Source organism: Sorex fumeus, unplaced genomic scaffold, assembly GCF_029834395.1.
Source record: "Sorex fumeus unplaced genomic scaffold, SorFum_2.1 ptg000011l, whole genome shotgun sequence".
Classification (NCBI taxonomy): Eukaryota; Metazoa; Chordata; class Mammalia; order Eulipotyphla; family Soricidae; genus Sorex; species Sorex fumeus.
The window spans coordinates 2,958,724-2,978,730 of record NW_026606068.1 but is presented as its reverse complement, the minus strand read 5'-3'; the positions used below and the strand labels follow the sequence as shown (position 1 = coordinate 2,978,730).

The window sequence follows — 20,007 nt, the reverse complement described above, 5'->3', positions numbered from 1 at the left end:
GATGGTTCAACTTACCTACTAGAAAAGATTTAAGCAAATGTCATTTGCATTCAACTTTGTTTAAAAATGCAGTGATTATTATGACCATTACTAGAAGTTTATACTATACACAAAATCCCTTTTGATAAAATCTTTAAAAAGTTACCTACTACAAACTGTAAAAACAATGCTGCTTTTCTATATGGCATTTCAGTTTTGAAAGTTAAAAAAATTTACACTTGAACTTGGAACAAAACTTCAATTCGCAGTTTCATTTCCCCTTAAATGCAGCCACTCAAAACACTACTCGTTTTGTAAATGAATAAATATACGATTTAGTATTGTACAGTAGATATATACCATTGACAGTTTCTATACTATTCCAAAAAAGGCAGATATTTATATTTCACTGAAAATATAAATTTACTAGATACAGATGGGATCAATTTATTTATCCTCAACTTCGTTGCTTCACTCAACCTAATTCTACACCCACATAGGAGAGAAAAATTAGACTCAACGAAGACTTACTTAGGAATGAGAGGGACACTGACGGCCTGATGGCAGCGTATCACCACCATGATGGGCTTCATCTTGTTACTATTTATAAAATGTGGATTAAAGGGGAAAGAACTTGATTTGTAAAATGAATGAGGTAAATGTTATACATTCAATAGTGTAAATAAATACAAATACAGTTTTACAGGAACATGAACATAAGTTTAAGGGTTTTATTATCAAAGTCTTGTAAAACAATTTCAGAAACTGTACATCAACATGGCACAGACTGTAGCCTACTTTTGTTTTTACTGCACAAAAGTGAAGCCTGAAACTCCTGTAACTAAGAAACAGTTGCCTAACTACTTTGCATTTTAACATGGAATCACTGTGCATAGGATTACTACTGCGGGAACAGTAACACAAAATTAATTGGTTCTATACAACTTGAGATCAAATAAAAGTACATTATCAAGTAGATTTGTCTTATTTTAAAAGCATATGAAGGTCAATTTAAAATGCACTACCCTCTTTTCAACACTAGATCAAAACAAATTAATAAAGAAGCGAAAAATTGAAAATCAGGACAAGAGATACCGTTCTTTTACAGATGGAATCGGGATAGGCAGATAGCTTTCACTGATGTAGGCGTGAAATAAATTAGGAAAAAACTCCTGAATGCCTTAGGAAAAAGTACACAACTCTACTTCAAAATATGCTGTTTTACTCACTGTCAAAGACAGCTTCATTTGAAATCTTGTTTCTGTAATAATTAAAGCCTAATTAGCCATCAAAACAAAAAAAGTTAGTGCATATACAACCTTTCAAAGTTAAACAAAAAGCCACAAAAATTTAGCCACAAGGCTTAAAGGATTATCTATTTCCAATGCTCATTTTCAGATGTAACTAAAAGAACGTTAATTTGTCATGTCAATGAACAAGACCAAAAGGTAGATCCATCATGGAGATCTTAATGACATGTAGGATATTCCTGCCACAATGAACATGCAATCAGTGCATTCCCTACATGGCTTGAGTACGGCAATGAATCAAATTCTAGAAATACTCTAAGGGAACTTACTTAATAAAGGAGGTCCTACAACATAAACAACCCATGCCGGCTGGAGACGCATGCAGCTTTTCATCTCGGTCTCGAGGAAGCAGCACCAGGGTAGTAAAACTGCTTGGTTTTACTCAATCACATTTCACCATGTCAAGAATTGGTTACCCACGTTCCATTTCCTAAAAGCTTTGTGATGTAAGTAAGATCAGTAGCAGGAGTTCTGCAACCATTTATGACTCAGCTGTATACATCTGGGTTTGAGATGAACAATACAGCGTTAGGAAACCACACAGAGGAATGACACTGACGCACGAGCATGGCTGGGGCTCGGCGCCGCCTCAGTCGCTCATGTCCATGTCTTCTTCGTGATGATCATCCCCGTTCACTTTGGATTCTCTGAGGGAATCGCCAGTTCCCTTCTCGACAGAACATTCCTTTGTCTTCGGGGAACCTGGTTCCACTGGTTTCTTCTCCTCTTTTTTCTCCTTCTCGCTGTCGTAGCCCTGTTCCTCTTCATCGTAATCCCGTGTAACCTGCTTTGTCAAGGAGAATAAAGAAATAAATTTCCTCCAAGAAAACTCGCTTCTGAGGCGTAACCAGCACCCCCGGAGCACCGAGACGAGACGGTCTATAGACCTACTTTCACATCCTTGTCACTCTCGGACTTCCGTTCCCGCTCCTTCTCCTTATCTTTGCTCTTCTTCTTCTTGCTGGTGGACCGTTCTCTTTCATCGCGGCCTCTTTCTTTGTCTTTATCTTTCTTTTTCTCTTTTTTATGTCTAGGAGGACAATAAAATGTCAGAGATGCTGGAACAGAATTATTCAAGTTTCAGCCTTACCTCTTAAAGCTCTTCTGTATCAGTGGCTTTCAACTGCTAGTCCAAACAAATTTCCTGTCAGTTCACCAGTTACTGTTCCACCCAGCTCATCTAATAGTATTAATACCCACTTAAATACAGGCGTAAGTATCCTTACTATAAATGATGGTGCTTGAGTTTAGCCTTAGTGGCCCATGAATTCTATTTTTTACCCATCTGTAGGTGTAAAAAGGTTGAAAACCAGTAGTTTAGTGGGTGGGCCGAGCCTGCTCACATTAAAAAAAAAACCAGCAAAGATACAATTTCAAAACACTGGAGAGGAACTGAGCACAAGGATTACAGGCCAGAAAAGATCTGGGTCTAGAATACTTAACTTTTAAGAGTATTTACATTAGAGCCACAGACCACCAAGGCCCAAGGCACATGTGCCTGCCAGTGTGTCTGTGAGCACCCTATTAGCTCCTAAAAGAAAGAAAGCGAAGTTTTTTCATTTTGACAATATGACCTTGATTATTTGCTTTCTTATTCTTTTCTAGGAATACATACCTCATTCCCATCAGCTTAGCTAACAGGTCACAAGAGCATCGATGTTTATGGTTCTTACGTAGGCACCGCCCCCTTCCCCCATTCAAGTGCCCCAGAACATGCATCGCCATCCTTCTGTCCTTTGGAGTTCTCCTGTTCACCTGCCACCCCCCACTCCCCCACCGTGCCTGAAAATTTCAGCTTTGTAGTACCAGGCCAGGGGGTTGAAAGCATAAACCCAATGTTATCCTACGTGATCCTACATGTCCTTTCAGGAGGTGGCACTCGATTCCCCCATTTTGTCGCCCCTGGATGATTGTGAATGAGACCATGTCCAGTGTAGTTCTTCCTCTGACTGACTTATTTGCCGTAACATGATGCCCCTTTGGTTCCATCCCCAAGCCAGAGAACTGCACTTCACCTTTTCTCACAGCTGCCTAACTGTGTATATGTAGGCACAAACGGATTCATTCATCAAGTTAGTTTTTTTATCAATAAATGATAGTTGGGGGGTCTGGGTAGATAGTATAGGGAGGCAGTGGCTGCCAACCCATTCGATCCCTGGAACCACATACAGTCCCTTAAGCACCGCCAGGAACGTGTATCTCCCCTCCACCTCAGCAATTGAAAACAGAAAACAAAACTTCTGTGTTCTTACCTCCGAGGAGACGGGGACCGGGAGAGCTTCCTTTTGGGAGAGCGCGGCTTCTTAGGGGACCGCGTGCCGCTCCTGCTTCGGCGGCGGCGCCTCTCTCTAGGGCCACAAACGTGCAGACTAGATTTTAAAATACAGCATTATCCATATGCAGACCCTTCAGAGCAGAATTTTTTCTACTAATATGACAGAACTCCTCCAACAAGACTATGATCATTTTAAAGACCCATTCTCAACAATTTTGTTCAGATGAGTAAAAAAAAATAAAAAAAAAAAAAAGACAACTTTCTGCCATCTGTCTATTCTTAAACAACCACAGGAAACCCCAATTTCCAGTATTTCTTGTTAAACAAATTATTACTGAGACATGAGGGGGTGGGGAGGGGGGGGGAGGGAGAGAATAAAAATTACTTGGGGGGGCAGGAGAGAGAACAGGGGTTAAAGTGCAGGGCCCACGTGGAGCTGACCCTGGCTGAGTCCCAGGACAACGCAGGGTTTCCTGAGTATTGCCAGGAGTGACCTCCACGCAGAGAGCCAGGAGTAAGCCTTGAGTATTGTTGGGTATGACTCCAAAAATAAAAACCATAAAAGAAAGTACTTTTAAATCATTATGTAAAGTCCAGAAAATTAAGAGTTAGTTGGTAATATTAAGGGCCAGAGTGATAGTAAAGCGGGTAGGGCACCTGCCTTGTGCGCAGCCGACCCGGGTTCGATCCCTGGCACCACATATGGTCTCCCGAGCCCCGCCAAGAGTGATCCCTGAGCACAGCCGGGTGTGGCCCCAAAACAAACAAAAAAAAAAGTTAGTGGTAATATTAGAGATCAGGGCTGGCGTGATAGTACAGTGGGGAGGGCACCTGTCCTGCACATCAATCCGGGTTCAATCCCCGGCACCCCAAATGGTCCCGTGAGCACTGCCTTGAGTATAGCCCCCAAACCAAAATAAATGTTATTACTTAAAATCAGAGATCAAACTGACTTATACCCCAGAACAAATCACCCCCCACCATGCTTTGAGCAACTGGTCAACACGCTCAGATGTACAATCTTCAGCTTTAATTTTTTAGACTAACTCTGGTTATCACTATTATCTGACAAAAGTTGCCCATAAGAATTCACACCCACCAACTTGTCCCCTGGCGCCGTGTAATCCCATCAGCGGCCAAGACTCTGAGACTATAAAAACCAGCTCCCGGAACCTTCCTACTTTGACAAACTGGCAGGCTACCGAATGCAGCCTGCCCACACGGCAGAGTCTGGCAAACTCCCTGTGGCATACCCAATATGCCAAATACCAGTAACGATGATGGGTCTCATTCTCCTAAAGAGCCTTGAATATAACTTCAGGGCCAGGATGAAGGAGACGTTACTGGGGCCTGCTCGAGGCAATCGACGAATAACAGGATGATTTGTGATTGTGAAGAATTTAGATATAAACAGAATAGTAAAAAAACCCCTGTACTTCACTGCACTCAGGGCTCACTTCTGGTGGTGCTCGGGGGACCATATGGGGTGCCAGAGACAGAACTCGGGTCAGCTGCCTGCAAGGCAAGAGCCCTGCTCACTCAAGTTATCCGGTGAGTCAAATGAAATATTAAAAATATGGCCCCCAGCTGGCAGTGCATGGGCTTTTCCCCCGGTAGTGTAAGGGGGCCCAGGTGGCGGCAGGGGACCCAGAGCCCCCCAAGCCCAGCCTCTAGGTGTTTATTTTTGGTGAAGCAAGTTTTTATTGAAACTTATGTAGAAAGATGTGAGGGGAGAGAAAGGGAGAAGTGTGTGCTGAGAACACAAGCTTCTCTGGCACGGAAACAGGCAAGCAGAGACAGACGGACAAGCGAGACACGCGTTCTGGGGAGAACATGCGCCTTGGAGAGCCCCGACCTCTAGTCCCCGAGGGAACGGACTGGCACCCCTCAGCAATCTCTGGCTCCTTTCCTGCCTGCTTCCAGTTTGCTACGATTAGTTTTTGTGGTGCAATAATTCAAACTTCATATATACTGCAAAACAAGCATCACAATTTACTGCTTTACTTCACCTGGCACTAACGAATCCCCTCGAGTATTAAGAGTATTTTCATTACTCCTAAAAAACAAAACAAAACAAAAAAACCCATACTCTTATTACCTCCCAACTTACCTACTTTTAGGTCTTTATAAGTTTATCTGGACATTTCATACAAAACACAATTATGCTGCCGTGGCCCACTGGCACACACATTTTTGTGTCATTTCTCTCTGGAACCTATATCCCCAGGAGGGAAACTTGTGTCCTATACTGTCCCAATTAGCCTCGGGGAACTGCCCAACGTTTCTAAAGCAGACAAGAGTTTTGCCTTACCCCGAGCCCAGCAGTAAGGAGTCGAGGGGTTCTAAGTTCTCCGTGTCTACCCACACAGCTGCCATCGCTGTCATTTTGGACAGAATCGCCCTAGTGTATGTGGCATGGTCTTAGTGGGCATTTCCCCCGCGCAAGTTGACACTGTTTAGTTGCTTCTTGGACACCAGAAGACCTACTCAGAGAAAGGTCAACACTGCTCCTGCACTAAGTTCTTCCTATTTTCTTAACATATACCCTTCATCACGTACGTCATCTGCCCTTGTTTCTTTCTAAGAGGCATTTTGTTCCAGTTTATAACAACATTCCACCTAAATGAAGGACTAAGAACTAGAACCAATACAAACACTTCAGTAAAGCACATGAGACTAAAAGAGAATGTGACTGGGTGGGAGAGTCAGGCGGCATGGCCCTGACTCCAGCGCCACCTGTGGTCCCCCTGAGCAGAGCCAGGACAGGCCCTGAGCTCCACCGGGGGAGAGGCGGCCCCAATCCTCCCGCAAAGGAAATGAAAGCATGAAAATGGAATTCTAATAGCCAGTCTTTATTATTAATAAAGTTGAGTTAATAATGTCATAAAAAGTAATCATTCAAACTTCACTACTTGGGGCTGGAGAAATAGCTCGCTAGGCTGTGAGACCCCGGGACCCCTCATCTCCCAGCTAGGAATATTCCACCCCGCAGCACTAAGGATGTGACTTCAAGCAACAGCAAAAGCAACGTTTCAGGTGTGTAGGGGAATCGAGTGGAAATGCGAAGTACACAGAAAACACAGCAACTGAGTGCGGCTCACATTCCATGTGACTCCAAATACACCGCACACCGTAGAAGAACAGTGAAAACAAAGATAATATTAGGCTGAAGACAGAGAACAGGGGTCCAGGCACTTTATCTGCATGAAGCAGACTCTAGTTTGAACCCGTAACACCACAGATGGTCCCCCAAGCACCACCAGGGCTCACTTTTGAGCAGACCAGGAACAGCCCAAGCACCAGTTGATGAAGCTCAGTACCACCCCCCCGCCCCCAAAGATGCTTTCTAGTTTACAAGCTGCTTTCTAAGATATAATCCTCCCTCCCCAGTATATGTGGTGAGAAACATTTACTATTGATATTCTTGCAAGCGACGTGTAGGGGAAGTATGACAAATTCACAATGCCACCATACCTGCTTGCACTTCTGGACCGTCTGGCTGTGCTGTAACTTTTTGGAGGGGTTTTAGAACGTTTCTTTTCTTTGTCTTCTTTCTTTTTGTCTCTGACAAGTGAAGAACGTTTATGAATGAGTTAAAAAATTTAGCAACCACAAACAGAAGTTCAAAAAAACGAAAAAGCAAAAAAAGCATCCTATTGGGGGCTGGGCAGATGGCCCAAGGGACGCTAGCACGTTCCCCGCACTCTGAAGCCCCAAGTTTGTGCCCCACCTCAAGATGGCTCCAAGGGCACCAATGGCTGCAACCAAAACAAACAACTCCTGATACCCCCCCACCAATCAAACCAAACAATCAGAACTATCATCATTTAAAAAATGTGAATGTCATTCCAGTAAGTGAGCAGAAGAGTCATGCCACCTCAAGTGGCATGCGTGCAAAGTCATTTGTTAAATTTCCAATTTCCTTGGTTTCTCACACAAAATTTCCCTCCAATAGAGCTAAGAAGACAACTTGGTAAGTATACAATTGGCACCCCAGTCCATTTGTGTTATGTCTGGCAATTTCACCAACTTTTAAAAATGGTGTGTTTCCCATACCCACAAACACATGCACACTCACCAGCAAGTTTGTAATTTTAGAAATTGAAATTTCCCTTGGATTCATTTCAAACCAATTCCCCACCCTATATTACTTCCAATCCATTCTTATTACCTTCTGATCAGAGTCTCCTTCTGTCAACAGAGCTTTGTGTGTGTGTGTGTGTGTATACACTCTTCTAGTCGAATCCCTTCCTGCACCGTTGCCCTTCCTCCAAATCTTTCCTTTCATTAAGGAACATCATGACTGGGGTCTTGGGAACTCTGAACTTGGCTGTCCCACCTGTGTCAGTTAAGTTCAGTTACCTGGTTTTTGAGGTGCTCCTTGACCTTCGACCCCTCTCTCGGGAATGTGATCTTCTCCGCCTTGGACTCTTGGATCGCCGCCTGCTCCCCGACTTAGAATGTGATCTCCTCCTTGACCTGCTCCTTGACCGCCTAGAAACCGGGAGAGGAAGCCAATACATTGGAGAACCGGAAGCACCCAGACACTGGGCTATCCTTCAATTAAGTGGGTTTAACTTCCCCCTAGTTGTTGCCATTATTTCTTTCACTGACACAGTAAACCTCTTTAAATACAATAGGAATAGTTTTCAGTACCTGGAATTTCTCACACTGCAAGGGCAATGAGCTATTTGTTAAAACATCTATTTCAAAAACCTAGATCTACTATACTCTGTAAATCTTAAGCTTAAGCAACTTATTACAGACCATGTTCTATTTGCTAAGTCTTAATCATGAGCCTATATTGTAGACATTTCCCTGTAAGCCTTATCGACCTCTATTGCTCTCCTTAAAGACGGGTTTCTTTAATTTGCTCATCACTGTACTTTTGAGCAATTACTGCAGTGCCTGAATTCAGTCAAAGGTGCACAGCATGTCTGAACGAATTAAATGATCCTACAGAATATCAAAAACTGCTTTAAGAGATAAACTGATGTTATTAGATTCTAATATTGCTCATCTTTTGAGGATTCTAACTTTCAAATCTCATGAAGAATTTTAAGCTAATTCGAGTTCAGTATTTTTCTGCCTTTAATGCCCATAGAAAAATCATGAAATTTGTAAAAAAGCAAATACAAATGTAAATTTCAAGAGAATTCGTTCTTAAATAAATTGGGTTCTTTCGAATAAAAAAAAACCCTGCAAAATACAAACCAGTTTTAGAAACAAATTAGCAGAAGTACTACTGCATCAACATCTATACTATAAGGTGATTAAAATTATTTCAAGAGTAATATGCTAGTTACTTTTATTTACTACTGGTACCTATGTGCTTTTAAAAACAAAAGATTAACATGTATCTAATAATCAAAAAAAGAAAAAATGGTCACGTCAAGATATCACAGTAATATCCCAAGATGTATAAGATACTACAGTTCTAGGGACCCGAGAGACAGGACAGGAGCTAAGGGACCTGCCTTGCACGTGGTGCGGCTCGGCCAATCCTGATTTGATTCCCGGCACTGCATATATGTGCTGTGTGACCCCTGAGCACAGAGTCAGGAGCAGACTGGGTGTAGCCCCCCCCCCCCCCCCCCCCCCCCCCGCTAAGATACAATCCAAAGAGGCAGCAAGTTTCAGAAGCACAGTTCTATGGTGAACCTTACACATTTTCACAGGAACGTTATGTGGAGAATAAAGGTATTTAGTGTCTCTAGGCAGGCTGAAAAGAGAGCATCAGTGATTAACGAACGCACAAGGAAAACAGGAGCTAGGAGGTCATTAGGCAGCAGACTAAGAAGGAAGTGAGACACAGAAAATATTTTCATCGAAAGCAATATTTCCTAAAGGAGGTGTGACACCATGCACCTCCATGAACCAGCAGGGAAGAGGGGAGTGCTAGTAACCTCAGGTGCAACTGAGGAAGCGTAAACGTTCGTTCCCCTGAAAAGGGGGCGGCGGGCCAAATTAGTTCAGACCAGAATGATAAGCACGAAGAGCCCGGGTCTGACCTGTGCCGAGAAGAGGAGGGCGTCCTTCTCCTCCGGGAGCGGGACCTGGATCTTGAGTGCCTTCGTTTTTCCTCTTTCTTATCTAGATGGAAAAAAAATCTGGATTTATAAGGAGCCCAATGGGGACGATCTCTCCCATTCAGGAGTGAATCTAGAAATTAATTTTCAACTTTTACACAACCTACAGATATATGGAGTGTGGTCCCGTAAGAAACCTACTTCCTTCCTGCAGGAAGGCTGCTCCTGGACAAAGTGGGAGGCTTTGCCCCCCTGGGATCACTACCCACAAGACGCAATTGGTACCAGCATGACCGCCATAGCGTTCCAGGGACTTCTGAATGTCTGAGCACTGGAACCACCTACTCCCACGCTCAGAATCATTCCATCCATATTCCGTCAGAAATTGGGAAAAGAAAATTACTAGGAGACCATTCAACAGACTTAGGGAGTGATTATTTCTGCCAGCAATCCTACTTCAACACACACCGGTGCGAGCGTAGGGATTTGTGTGAGTGACGCAGCATCCGAGAGCGGCCACCTGTGATGGCACGCGCTGGCAGCAATGCGCCGGGGTCCACACAGCATCACTCTGCTTTACCTGGTTCTATAGCAGCAGAAATCAGAGACTGTGCTTCTCGTACTCTCTTCATGGCTTCCTCTATTTCTTTACTAGAGGTATCTGATTTCAGGCTCGGCGAAACTAGACCAGCAGCTACGTGATTCAACCTAAAACAGAACCCAAAAATTGAAATCTAAAACATTTTCAAAGAGCACTTCAAGTAAATGTTACATATAATATGTTTTCAGTTATTCCCTGGGGATGCGAGAGCTCAAGATGGCACTATAGTAAGCAGTAGATAACAGCAACCCAACCACATAGCCAGTATTTACGAGACCAGCGTTTTAAAGACTCAGATGTCTGGAATAAACAAGGATCTATTTAATTTTGCTCAACATCCACTAGCTATGCACCATCACATTTTGAGAAACACCACAGCAGTGGAATATGCAAATGAAGACTTCTGATTAACAAGGTTTCAAAATCTTGTTGGGACGTTAACTCTTAGGGGAGAAAAACTCAGGCAGAGACCACTGCCACATCAAACTTCCTACAAACTGTGTGAATCAATCCACATTCAAGTGTGAGCCACAGGTGAAATCACCAGCATCGCTCTGTTTAAGGAAATCTTATGGGTTTTGCACGGGGGAGAAAATAATTATTAGTGGGTAAAGTGGGAAATATGAACAAAAATTGGAGAAAAAAGGACTTTCAACTGTACTTGAGGGGGATTTTATAAACCAGATAGCAGGTATAAATTTAAATCCTATCACAGGAAGTTTTAGGAAAAAAGGCTCGTAAACCAAATCATATTGTTCCATCTTCCCTCCCATGCTTTCCATCGACTACCAGTGACTTTGACCATGTTTTAAAGAAAGGGGAAAAAAAAACCTGTAACTTTACTATACAAAGAAGTCACCAACGGAAACATTTTGTGAAGAGGTTACTGTCAAGTAGGAAAATTCTCTGTTGCATGAGAGGAATGGCTGCCTGCACTAATTCTGTGTGGCCCAGTACTCCACTGTTGAGGCAGTGCTTCCCTCACCTTACCAGTGCTTCAGGGCACAGCTTTTCGGAACCGAGTTACCCCCTGCAGATCGGGATACTCCCAAGTTGGATACAAAGCTTTGCTTTACTATATTTAAATAAATAACTCTTTCTAGAGACTAGAAATAAATTGAAAGAAATAGACCATTGGATCGGTTATTTCCCAGAGTCTATCCAAAATCTCTGCGTAGTCTTACCTCTAGATTTTTCGCGTCTCTAGAAAACAATTAAGAACTACAAGTCTAGTGGTAACTTTCTTTTAGCAAAAAAATAAATAAGCTGTTCCTTAAAATAATCACCCCACATATATACACATACATACGATTAGTGAAAAAAATAAAGAAAAGTCCTTACTTGGGATCAACAGTACTCATAAGTTTCAGCAACTGATCCGCAGCAAGAGACTACGGAGACAAAAATACAATTCTTGAGACAGAAAAATCATCACTTTCCGCCCCCCTCTTTTTCAGAATATTTCGATGTCCTGGGATAATCTGCTGAATCTATTAAAATCTATTCTAGGCACTACAGTGACCAACAGAAATGCAAGGTAGGCAGTGTGTCCCACGAAATTTTTTGGTGCCCATATTGTAATAGGAACAAGCATGACTTTAGTTACTAATAAGTGTGTATCAAGAGCTGTTTTCCCGAGTTAAGTATGAAGACAATGAAGCTCAGTCTCATTTTACAGAACCTACTGCTCATTTTAGGATGCTTCTAAAAGCATGTACTACAAAACACAAAAAGTGCTTAGCTACTGTAACAAAACACTTATCAAGGATCACAGAAAATTGCGTAAGCAAATTCCAGAAAAACAAAATCTAAGAATTGGGAAAACAATTTACAAATCCCTGTTGCCATCTTTTCTCAACCGTTACTGACAATCCATGACGCCACAGTGACAGGCTGGCTCATGGTGAAAAACTACCCTTCTCTGACTAATCTGAAAATTCTTTATTAGGTATGGGGTGAATAACATGGTGTCCTTTGAATCAAACCACTTTCAAAAATCTTACAGTCAGAACATGACACTTATCCATCACCTACCTGCTGTTGAAATGAACGCTGTCAGTAAAATTAAATCACAGAAATAAGTTGGAAGTTGAAGATACGTTTGAGTCATACCTGAGAGTTCAAGTTTGCTCCCGGAAGCCCAAGCGCAGCAAGGGCAGGATCGAGAGTAGGAGCTCCCAAAGCAGCCAACGGAACTGCGCCAATCTGGGAATTAAAAATACACCACCCTTAATTAGTGCCTCTTGCCAGATCAGCTTTGATTTGCCCCTAAGGGTCAGATGAGAAGTTTAAGTCGGGAGGGCCACACGGGCACTGTCAATGACAGTGATGCCACTGGAGTGCGACCAGACAGACAGTACATGAAAGGAAGCCGTATTCTAATCAACTAAGACAAACAGGGTCTGGCCCAGGGCTGTGCTTTTCCACCTCCTACCCCCACACCTCAATTTTCATTATAGCAATTTGTCCTTAAAACTAAATTCAGAAAAAAGTTGACAACATTCTTGTGCTAGATTTTTTCCCGTTTGTTTGAAGTTTTCCTTGATTTTTTTTTTTTTTGGTCATACTTAGCAACGCACAGGGAACCTTATGAGATGCCGGGATCCAACCTAAGTGTGCGACCCGCTATATCATCTCTCTCTAGCCCTCTCGTGTAAGATTTTGATTTTCAGTTGTAATTCACTGTTCTCCACTCTGCTTCCTTGACAAGACTTTCCAACATTAAGAGATTAATTTTTTACAGATCAAAAAATTTAAAAAAAAAAAGTCTAGGGGTTAAGTTAAAGTTATGACTCAAAGAGCTGGGAGTTCATCTTATTCCCTACGATATTTATAGAGTCAGTAGAAAACTTCACTATTTAGAGAATGTTCTTACGTGGTGCTAAGATTCATCTCTGGGGCTGTGAAACCAACGAGCAGTTCTATTCTCACCACTGTCATAATACATGTTATTCATTCCTTCATTCCCTCCCTCCCCCCGCCCCCCATTTTGGGTGACACCCAGTGATGCTCAGGCGTTACTCCTGCCTCTGCACTCAGGAGTTACTCCTGGCGATGCTTGGGGGGCCATATGGGATGGGGGGAGATAGAACCCAGGTTGGCTGTGTACAAGGCAAAACGCCCTACCTGCTGCACTATTGCTTTGGCCCAATATTGTTAATCTTATAGAAAAACAGTGTTAGAACTTAAACCCCAGCCACACACGGGCAAGACATGAATGAAAAGCAACATCCCTGACCCCAGTACTGCACATTGAGTGTCTCCTATGCACCAAGCAAGGAGTAGCCCTTGAGCCCTATTGGGTGCGAACAAAACCCCAAGTGAAACCAAAAACGCATTATTTCCATCATGCAAACTACAAGGTGGCTACTCAGTATTTGTGATATTTTGGGGGGGGACGCAGAAGGGCCCAGAGGTTGACACCTAGCAGAGCTCACCCGGATTAAACTGGGGTGGACTACATACCAAGGCAACCCTTGTCCCATCTCCCTGGCCCCCCAGCTAAAGTTTCCTCACTCCCACCCCCGTGCTGGGTTTGAATTCGGTTCTACCAATGAGCCACAAGCCTCCAATACTTCCAGCAGGACCAGGCACTTGGATTCTGCTCTCGGAGCTGGGATTAATACCACTTCCGGCGCTCAGAGTAACTATCTCTGGCGCGCTCCTCCCCGCCCTGGAAGAACCCTGCAGTGTCAGTACCTGTGTAAGGGGGTTAGGGGTCGGCAGGAGTCCACCACCAGGCAGAAGGCCTGCCACTGCATTAGCTGGTGCCAACAGAGACAGAGCCTTAGTCTCATCAGGAATAACTCCTGCAGAGAAACAGCCACGCATTAGAACATACCCTCTCGCCAAACAGAAAACACACAAAAACACCCAGAAAATGTCTCCCTGATACACCACCTGAGTTTGTTGAAAGTACTTATGTTCGCTAAAATATAAAGCTTGATTTTCTATGATTATTTATCATTAATTTTTATGTCAATGAAACTTCAATGTGTGAAAATTTGTTTCCTTTTTCTCTACAAATGGTTAAGTTTCTAGAGTAAAAAAAAATAGCACAATACACACTACTTTTTTGTTAACACTGCCAAGATTTCATCACCTGTACTCGATTTTTAAGTCATGAACCAAACGTAAGCAAGCACAGTCGGTTCTCCAGGGGTGTGCTCTCAACTTTCAAAAGCTGTTTTATGAACAACGACTCGTGTCGGCTGCTTCACTATAAAGCACACAGAAAAATCAAGATACACAAGACAAAAAAAGTTTGATTTAGGGGTTAATAATATGGTACAGTTACTATGATTTTCTTTTACACCTACCATACAAATTTTGTAAAATTTAAGAGAAGAAAGTATGTAAAGGAAATATTCTGTTGGAATCAAGCGTAGGGCTTTTGCTGACTCATGAAAATGAACATGAATGCTTCTGATGGTTTCTGAATACACACAAGAAGTGTGTGAGTGGGTGCGTGAGTGAGAGAACATGGCACATTCCTTACCTGTACAGTAAAATGCTTTATGATCCAACATGTGCCATGCTTAACCATACCAAAAACTGCTGCTACAGTGTCAATTCTAAAGCTAACTTAGTCAAACTCCTAAAGCCAAAAATGACATGTATGTCTGTTTTTAAGCCTAAACTGTGTATTCAGATAAAATCTATGGGTCCTAAGACAAATAATTATGTAGACAATTTAAATTCTATCCAACAGCAAAAGCCCTATACAGATGGATTAATCTGTTAATGTGCCCAAGCCCCCGATATGAGAGTTCAATAATACAATTAAACTACAAATTTTCAAATACCAGTAGTATTTCTGTAATACATATTAAGAAACTGCATCTCATCATAAAACATACAATATGTACAGGGCACTTAAGAGAAACTGGATAAGCTGCAGAAGAAAACTGTTGGGTGGTATTTTCAGCAGGGCCTGGTATATAGTTCAGGCTGAACCAGGGAAAAGAACTGTAAAACACAACAACAAAAAAGAAAAACCACTGTTAAATAAAGGTAATGGTTCCTTCCACCTACACTGAGAGTGCCGATAACATAAACAAATGTACACTACACAGCACTGTTATCGCGCTTGTGCCAGAGCTGTCATCAATTTAGACACCGAGAGGTATGGAGGGGGAGGGGAGAAGATCATTTAGGTATAGGGCAGTAATGCATCAATATTAACAAACCTATAAAGATTATGGGGTAATTCTGCATGCACAATTATGTCAAGAGGATAATATTAAGTATCAACATCTTACTCAATCAGTGCATTTGCAATATTTCTGGCAAACTAAAATCCTCTTGATTTTTATTGGGAGACACCTGCTAGAAGATCTGCATCCATTAAAAAAAAAGTCATGCATCTGATCCTCTGATTAAAAAAGACTATTTAAAAATAAAACTACAATCGAAAAATAGCAATGAGGCCCCTCACCAGTTAATTTTCATGCGTCAAGAGTATTTTTTTTACTGCTGCTTTGATAGAACCATGAAATACTGCATGAATGTGTAGAAATGAAAGAAAAAGAAACAGACAAAAGAAACAAACATTAACCAAGGAACCTAATAACCCCCAAATCCATTACTATTAAAAGAGTTCCTTCCAAATTCAGCTTAGATTTACCATTTAAGACTATTCCTTACCGTAGACTTTATGTCTATTGTTCTAAAACACTGACCAAGAACCAACACCAAAGGGTAAGAGCTAAAACCAGGGAGAACGGTGACAAAAGGATCGAATACATTGCTTAGTCAGTGGAGACAACAGTAATACAGCATACCATAGCCATAATCAAATACACCAATAGATTTTGAAACTATATTACATAGTTCTGTACACATTCCCAAATATCTCACTTTAAAAGATCCAAAAAATTACTACAGTCATGAGATCTATATGATATACTGTATTATGTTCAAGCCCTGGGAGTTATAACACTTAAGTCAGTAAGAATTCTTTAAATTTAAATGCTTATTGATGTTCTGCACGTTACTCACATGGTTTGACCCTTGTCTCCAAAACTAGCATTTACTTATGCTAAATTTGACTTCTATAAATTTTCTCTAGATAAATCTTACCCTATGATAGGTACACTGACATGAAAAGAAATTTCTTAACTAAAACATACTAACTCAAAGTTTATCAGCATATATAAGTATTTTAAAATCTTAGAACTGGGAACACACTTTTTAATATAGAGGTACTGCATTATATAGCATGATTTAAACCCATATAAAATGCAATTTATTTCTGAAAACCAAAGTCAAATTTTCTAAGTTTTAAGGACAAAACATTTCACAATGTTTACAAAATATAGTGTAAATGTTCACATTGGTATCCAAAGACCTAAGGTAGCATCTAAATGAAACAATATCAAGATTATACTGACCAGTTAATAAAGGAAAAGGGAAAGCATTAATTCCTGGTCAGCATTTCTATTCTTAACTTAAAATCCAGTAATTCTATCATATTTCAGTGATTTCTTTTATCAATATTTACAGCTACCCAAAAGCAAATAAACAATACATTGGGAACAAACTACTTATAAAATATGACTTAGAAAATTTTACAAAATGGAATTAAAATAGTGCTCTCTTGTTACAGTGGCTTTTTGACCCCCAAACCCTGCTTGTAATTTTTGTCAAATTACTTTGTAACAGCCTAAAATGTAAAAAGAAAGAAAATGTAGTTAATAAATGGTTACACCAGGAAAACACTTGGGGGACTTGAGTGCTTGCTGGCCTTTAGTTAATGTCTAGAATCCCCTGTAGCTGCAGAGGACCCACTGTTTTTCAGTCATCTGGAAGAGTTTTGCATTTGCCTTCTCCACTACAAAAATCACACACACAAATAACAGAGAGAAGAATTTATTATTTAGAGATATTCTAGAAAATATAGCAAGAATGAACAAGAAAATTTGGCATAAAAACAAAACACCCAGTGCCCATCGGGCACCTAAGCTACAGGAAATCTTGAACTTTCATAAAGACCAAAACCATTGCAACCCTTGGTATACTGGAATTTAATGTGGGGAGTTGTCTTTTTTTTTTTTTTAAGTTAGCAGAGAGTGAAAATAACTACGGAATAAAACTAACCTAGTCGTTAATTCAAAACAAATATAGTATCATGCATTTATTTTAAAGTTTCTCTGTAAATGGAGTGCCATTCACCTCAGACTTTTCTGTTAAAACAACATTAACTAAGTAGCATCATCTTAAGGAATTACAAAGAGGGATGTGGTTGTAATCAAGTTCAAAGTTTCCATTTTTAAAAGAAAAAAAAAGGCTAACTTAAATAAATCTGGTTCCTACTGTTTAGAACATGGACCACAGTATAACAAGGGTTTCAGAATGTTAATTGCTTAGATTTTTAACATGCTACTAACGCTCACTCTAAAACTACACTGAGGTAGATGGTCATCATAAGATGCCCAGTAGGTAGTTAAACAAAGCACAAACCTTCTGCATACGGTACGACTATCAAAGCTCGGTCAACGAAAACAGTGTTTGTCAGGTGCTGGGCCACAACTGCAGAGTCTGGATCATGGAACTTAACAAAGCAGACACGGGATGAAACCGGCAAAGGTGAATCACTAAAAAAATAAAAAAATAAAAAAATCAACACAAAACAGAAGAAAAAAGAGTATCAGCTAAAACCCAAAATACAATTCATAGAGTAACAACATACAGTTATCAATTCTAAAAGTGACATTTCAAACGACCTACCCACTAAATTCATGAATAATTCCACGTAGACTTAAACAACCCTAAACCAGTAACACACCAGCATATATTTAGTGTGTGTTAAAAAGTTTAAAACTAAAGTCTAGGAGCAGAAGACAATGGTGTCAACACGTATCATAGTATCCATACCATTAAGTACAGGAAATAGCTCATTAGTTTTGGCTTAGAAAATCTTCATTATGACTAACCTTAAGAGAGTGTTTTTTAATAATTTTTAGAGATAAAAGAATACTGTCTGGAGATAACATATATATGTACTTGATAATCAATGAATTTTCCTGACCTTACTAAAATGCCTAAAATTCTCTTTCATAGTAAGAATTGTTAGAAAGTGTAAATAAAGCTTTCTAGTTTAACAGTAGTTTCTGAAAAACAATTTTTTTTAGCCACAGTGGATAACATTCCACCCTCTAGTACTATTACGCAATTCCCTTGGCCAACTGCTTATTTAGGTTAAAAAAAAAAGCTAAAATGCAATTATGGCAGCTAAACCAGATTACATGAGGCGACAAGGGGTTTTGTAGTTCAAATTTCTGCTAGGAGTCTTTCTGTAAAAGGAAAAGAGGAAATACAGGTAAAGATGCTCCCAGACCTCTAAATTATTCAAGAACCAATAGCCTATGTCAGCAATAACACTATCCTGGGTTATACATCAGAATCATCTGTGCAGAATAACACTCATGCTCTTCACTTTCCATCAATTAAATCAAGAACTTCGATGAATAACTGAGTGCCTCTTTCTGCTTTAATTTCCCTTTTTTACTATGTACCCAGGATTTAAAAAATGCTTTATTACAAGTCAATTACACATGAAAACTTAATATAAAAGGAAACCTTGTTGTAAGAATAAATGCTACTAGAATGGAGCTCTAGTTAACTTTCCTAATAGGATTTTTACGTGCATATAAAGTATTTACATTCGATTTGATTACACTAGTACTGCAGAGTTTATTTGACCTCATCATGCTGACCATGAAATAGAAACTATTTAAGGGCTAATAAGTCTATGTAATCTAAGAACTCAAATCCATTTGAACTGCTAATGTAACTTCGATATTTGTAGTAAATTTCACTAACTGTATCACTAACATTACATATCCTAATGCAGACCCAAAGAAAAATGTAATTCAAGCCATCTATCCTGTTAGAGGTGTTTTATTGATCCTTTGAAATTGTTTTAAGGTGAAGCATTACTGGCAAAATTTAACAATGCTACACCCTGGGTACAAAGATGCATGCAATTTTAACAGTTCTAAAGTTACCATTGTGTTCTGAAAGTCATATTTTAATCACTGACATTCTTAACACAATGCCTTACAGGAGTAGGCACTTAAAATTTCTTTTTAAAAGTAACCTCTATCATTTCTCACAGCACCGACTTAAGCACCGACTTAAAAAAAAAACTAACAAACAAAAATCATTATAAAATATTAGGTTCTTAATATATGGAATGGTTCACTTAATAAAATTAGTACCAAGTATCACCCACATGCTCACAAATGTAGCCCTATGCATTTAACAATTTTAAAATGATTCATATTTTTCCTACCTACTCATGTCAAAGGACTGCAACAATTATAACTCTGGTTATATCAAACATGTTGAGATAAAAAATATGGCTTAAATACCACAGAAAAGACAGTGAGATCAAGACAACATGAAGGGCAAATAATTAATTTCTCCTGACTTTCAATTAGTTTTTAAGAAGTCGTTACTATGTGCCCCGACAAATACTCTAAATTAAAATGTTCCATTTATTAGGGACCGGATAATACAATGAGTAGAGCGTTTTCTTGCACATGGTCGTCCCATATGGTACCCCAAGCCCACCAGAGTGATCCCTGGTGCAGAGCCAGGAGTAAATAAGCCCTGAACAATGCCGGGTGTGGGCCGCCCCCTCCCCCCCAGCCCAAAAGATTAGAAATCAATTTCAATACCTTAGAATTTTGTGTATATGCCACTCCCTAAAATGTAACTGTGACACAATAAATGAGGATGAAGAGAGTGAAAAGAGCGGAAAAGCAAGACAGGAAAAAGTGAACCCTGTGAAATTCATTCTGGGGGACA

General features: G+C 40.4%; 1 protein-coding gene across 7 annotated transcripts in view; it reads right to left on the bottom strand.

Annotated features, from left to right (window-relative positions):
• Positions 1–696: 696 nt before the first annotated feature.
• SRSF11 (serine and arginine rich splicing factor 11) overlaps positions 697–20,007 on the bottom strand; it is a 37,349-nt gene continuing 18,038 nt past the window's right edge. The window contains exons 3-14 of one of the 7 annotated variants that reach the window (XM_056111020.1): positions 17,656–17,789; positions 13,894–14,003; positions 12,307–12,399; positions 11,536–11,585; positions 10,174–10,301; positions 9,576–9,657; positions 7,927–8,058; positions 7,039–7,128; positions 4,226–4,297; positions 3,542–3,658; positions 2,181–2,319; positions 697–2,076 (exon numbers count right to left, since the gene is read on the bottom strand). In XM_056111020.1, coding sequence (XP_055966995.1) covers positions 1,879–2,076; positions 2,181–2,319; positions 3,542–3,658; positions 4,226–4,297; positions 7,039–7,128; positions 7,927–8,058; positions 9,576–9,657; positions 10,174–10,301; positions 11,536–11,585; positions 12,307–12,399; positions 13,894–14,003; positions 17,656–17,789 — 1,345 coding nt within the window. In that variant the 3' untranslated portion in view covers positions 697–1,878. Of the gene's footprint in view, positions 2,077–2,180; positions 2,320–3,541; positions 3,659–4,221; positions 4,298–7,038; positions 7,129–7,926; positions 8,059–9,575; positions 9,658–10,173; positions 10,302–11,535; positions 11,586–12,306; positions 12,400–13,893; positions 14,004–17,655; positions 17,790–20,007 lie in introns of all 7 variants that reach the window. The other 6 variants (XM_056111021.1, XM_056111022.1, XM_056111025.1 and 3 more) reach the window with 6 other exon arrangements.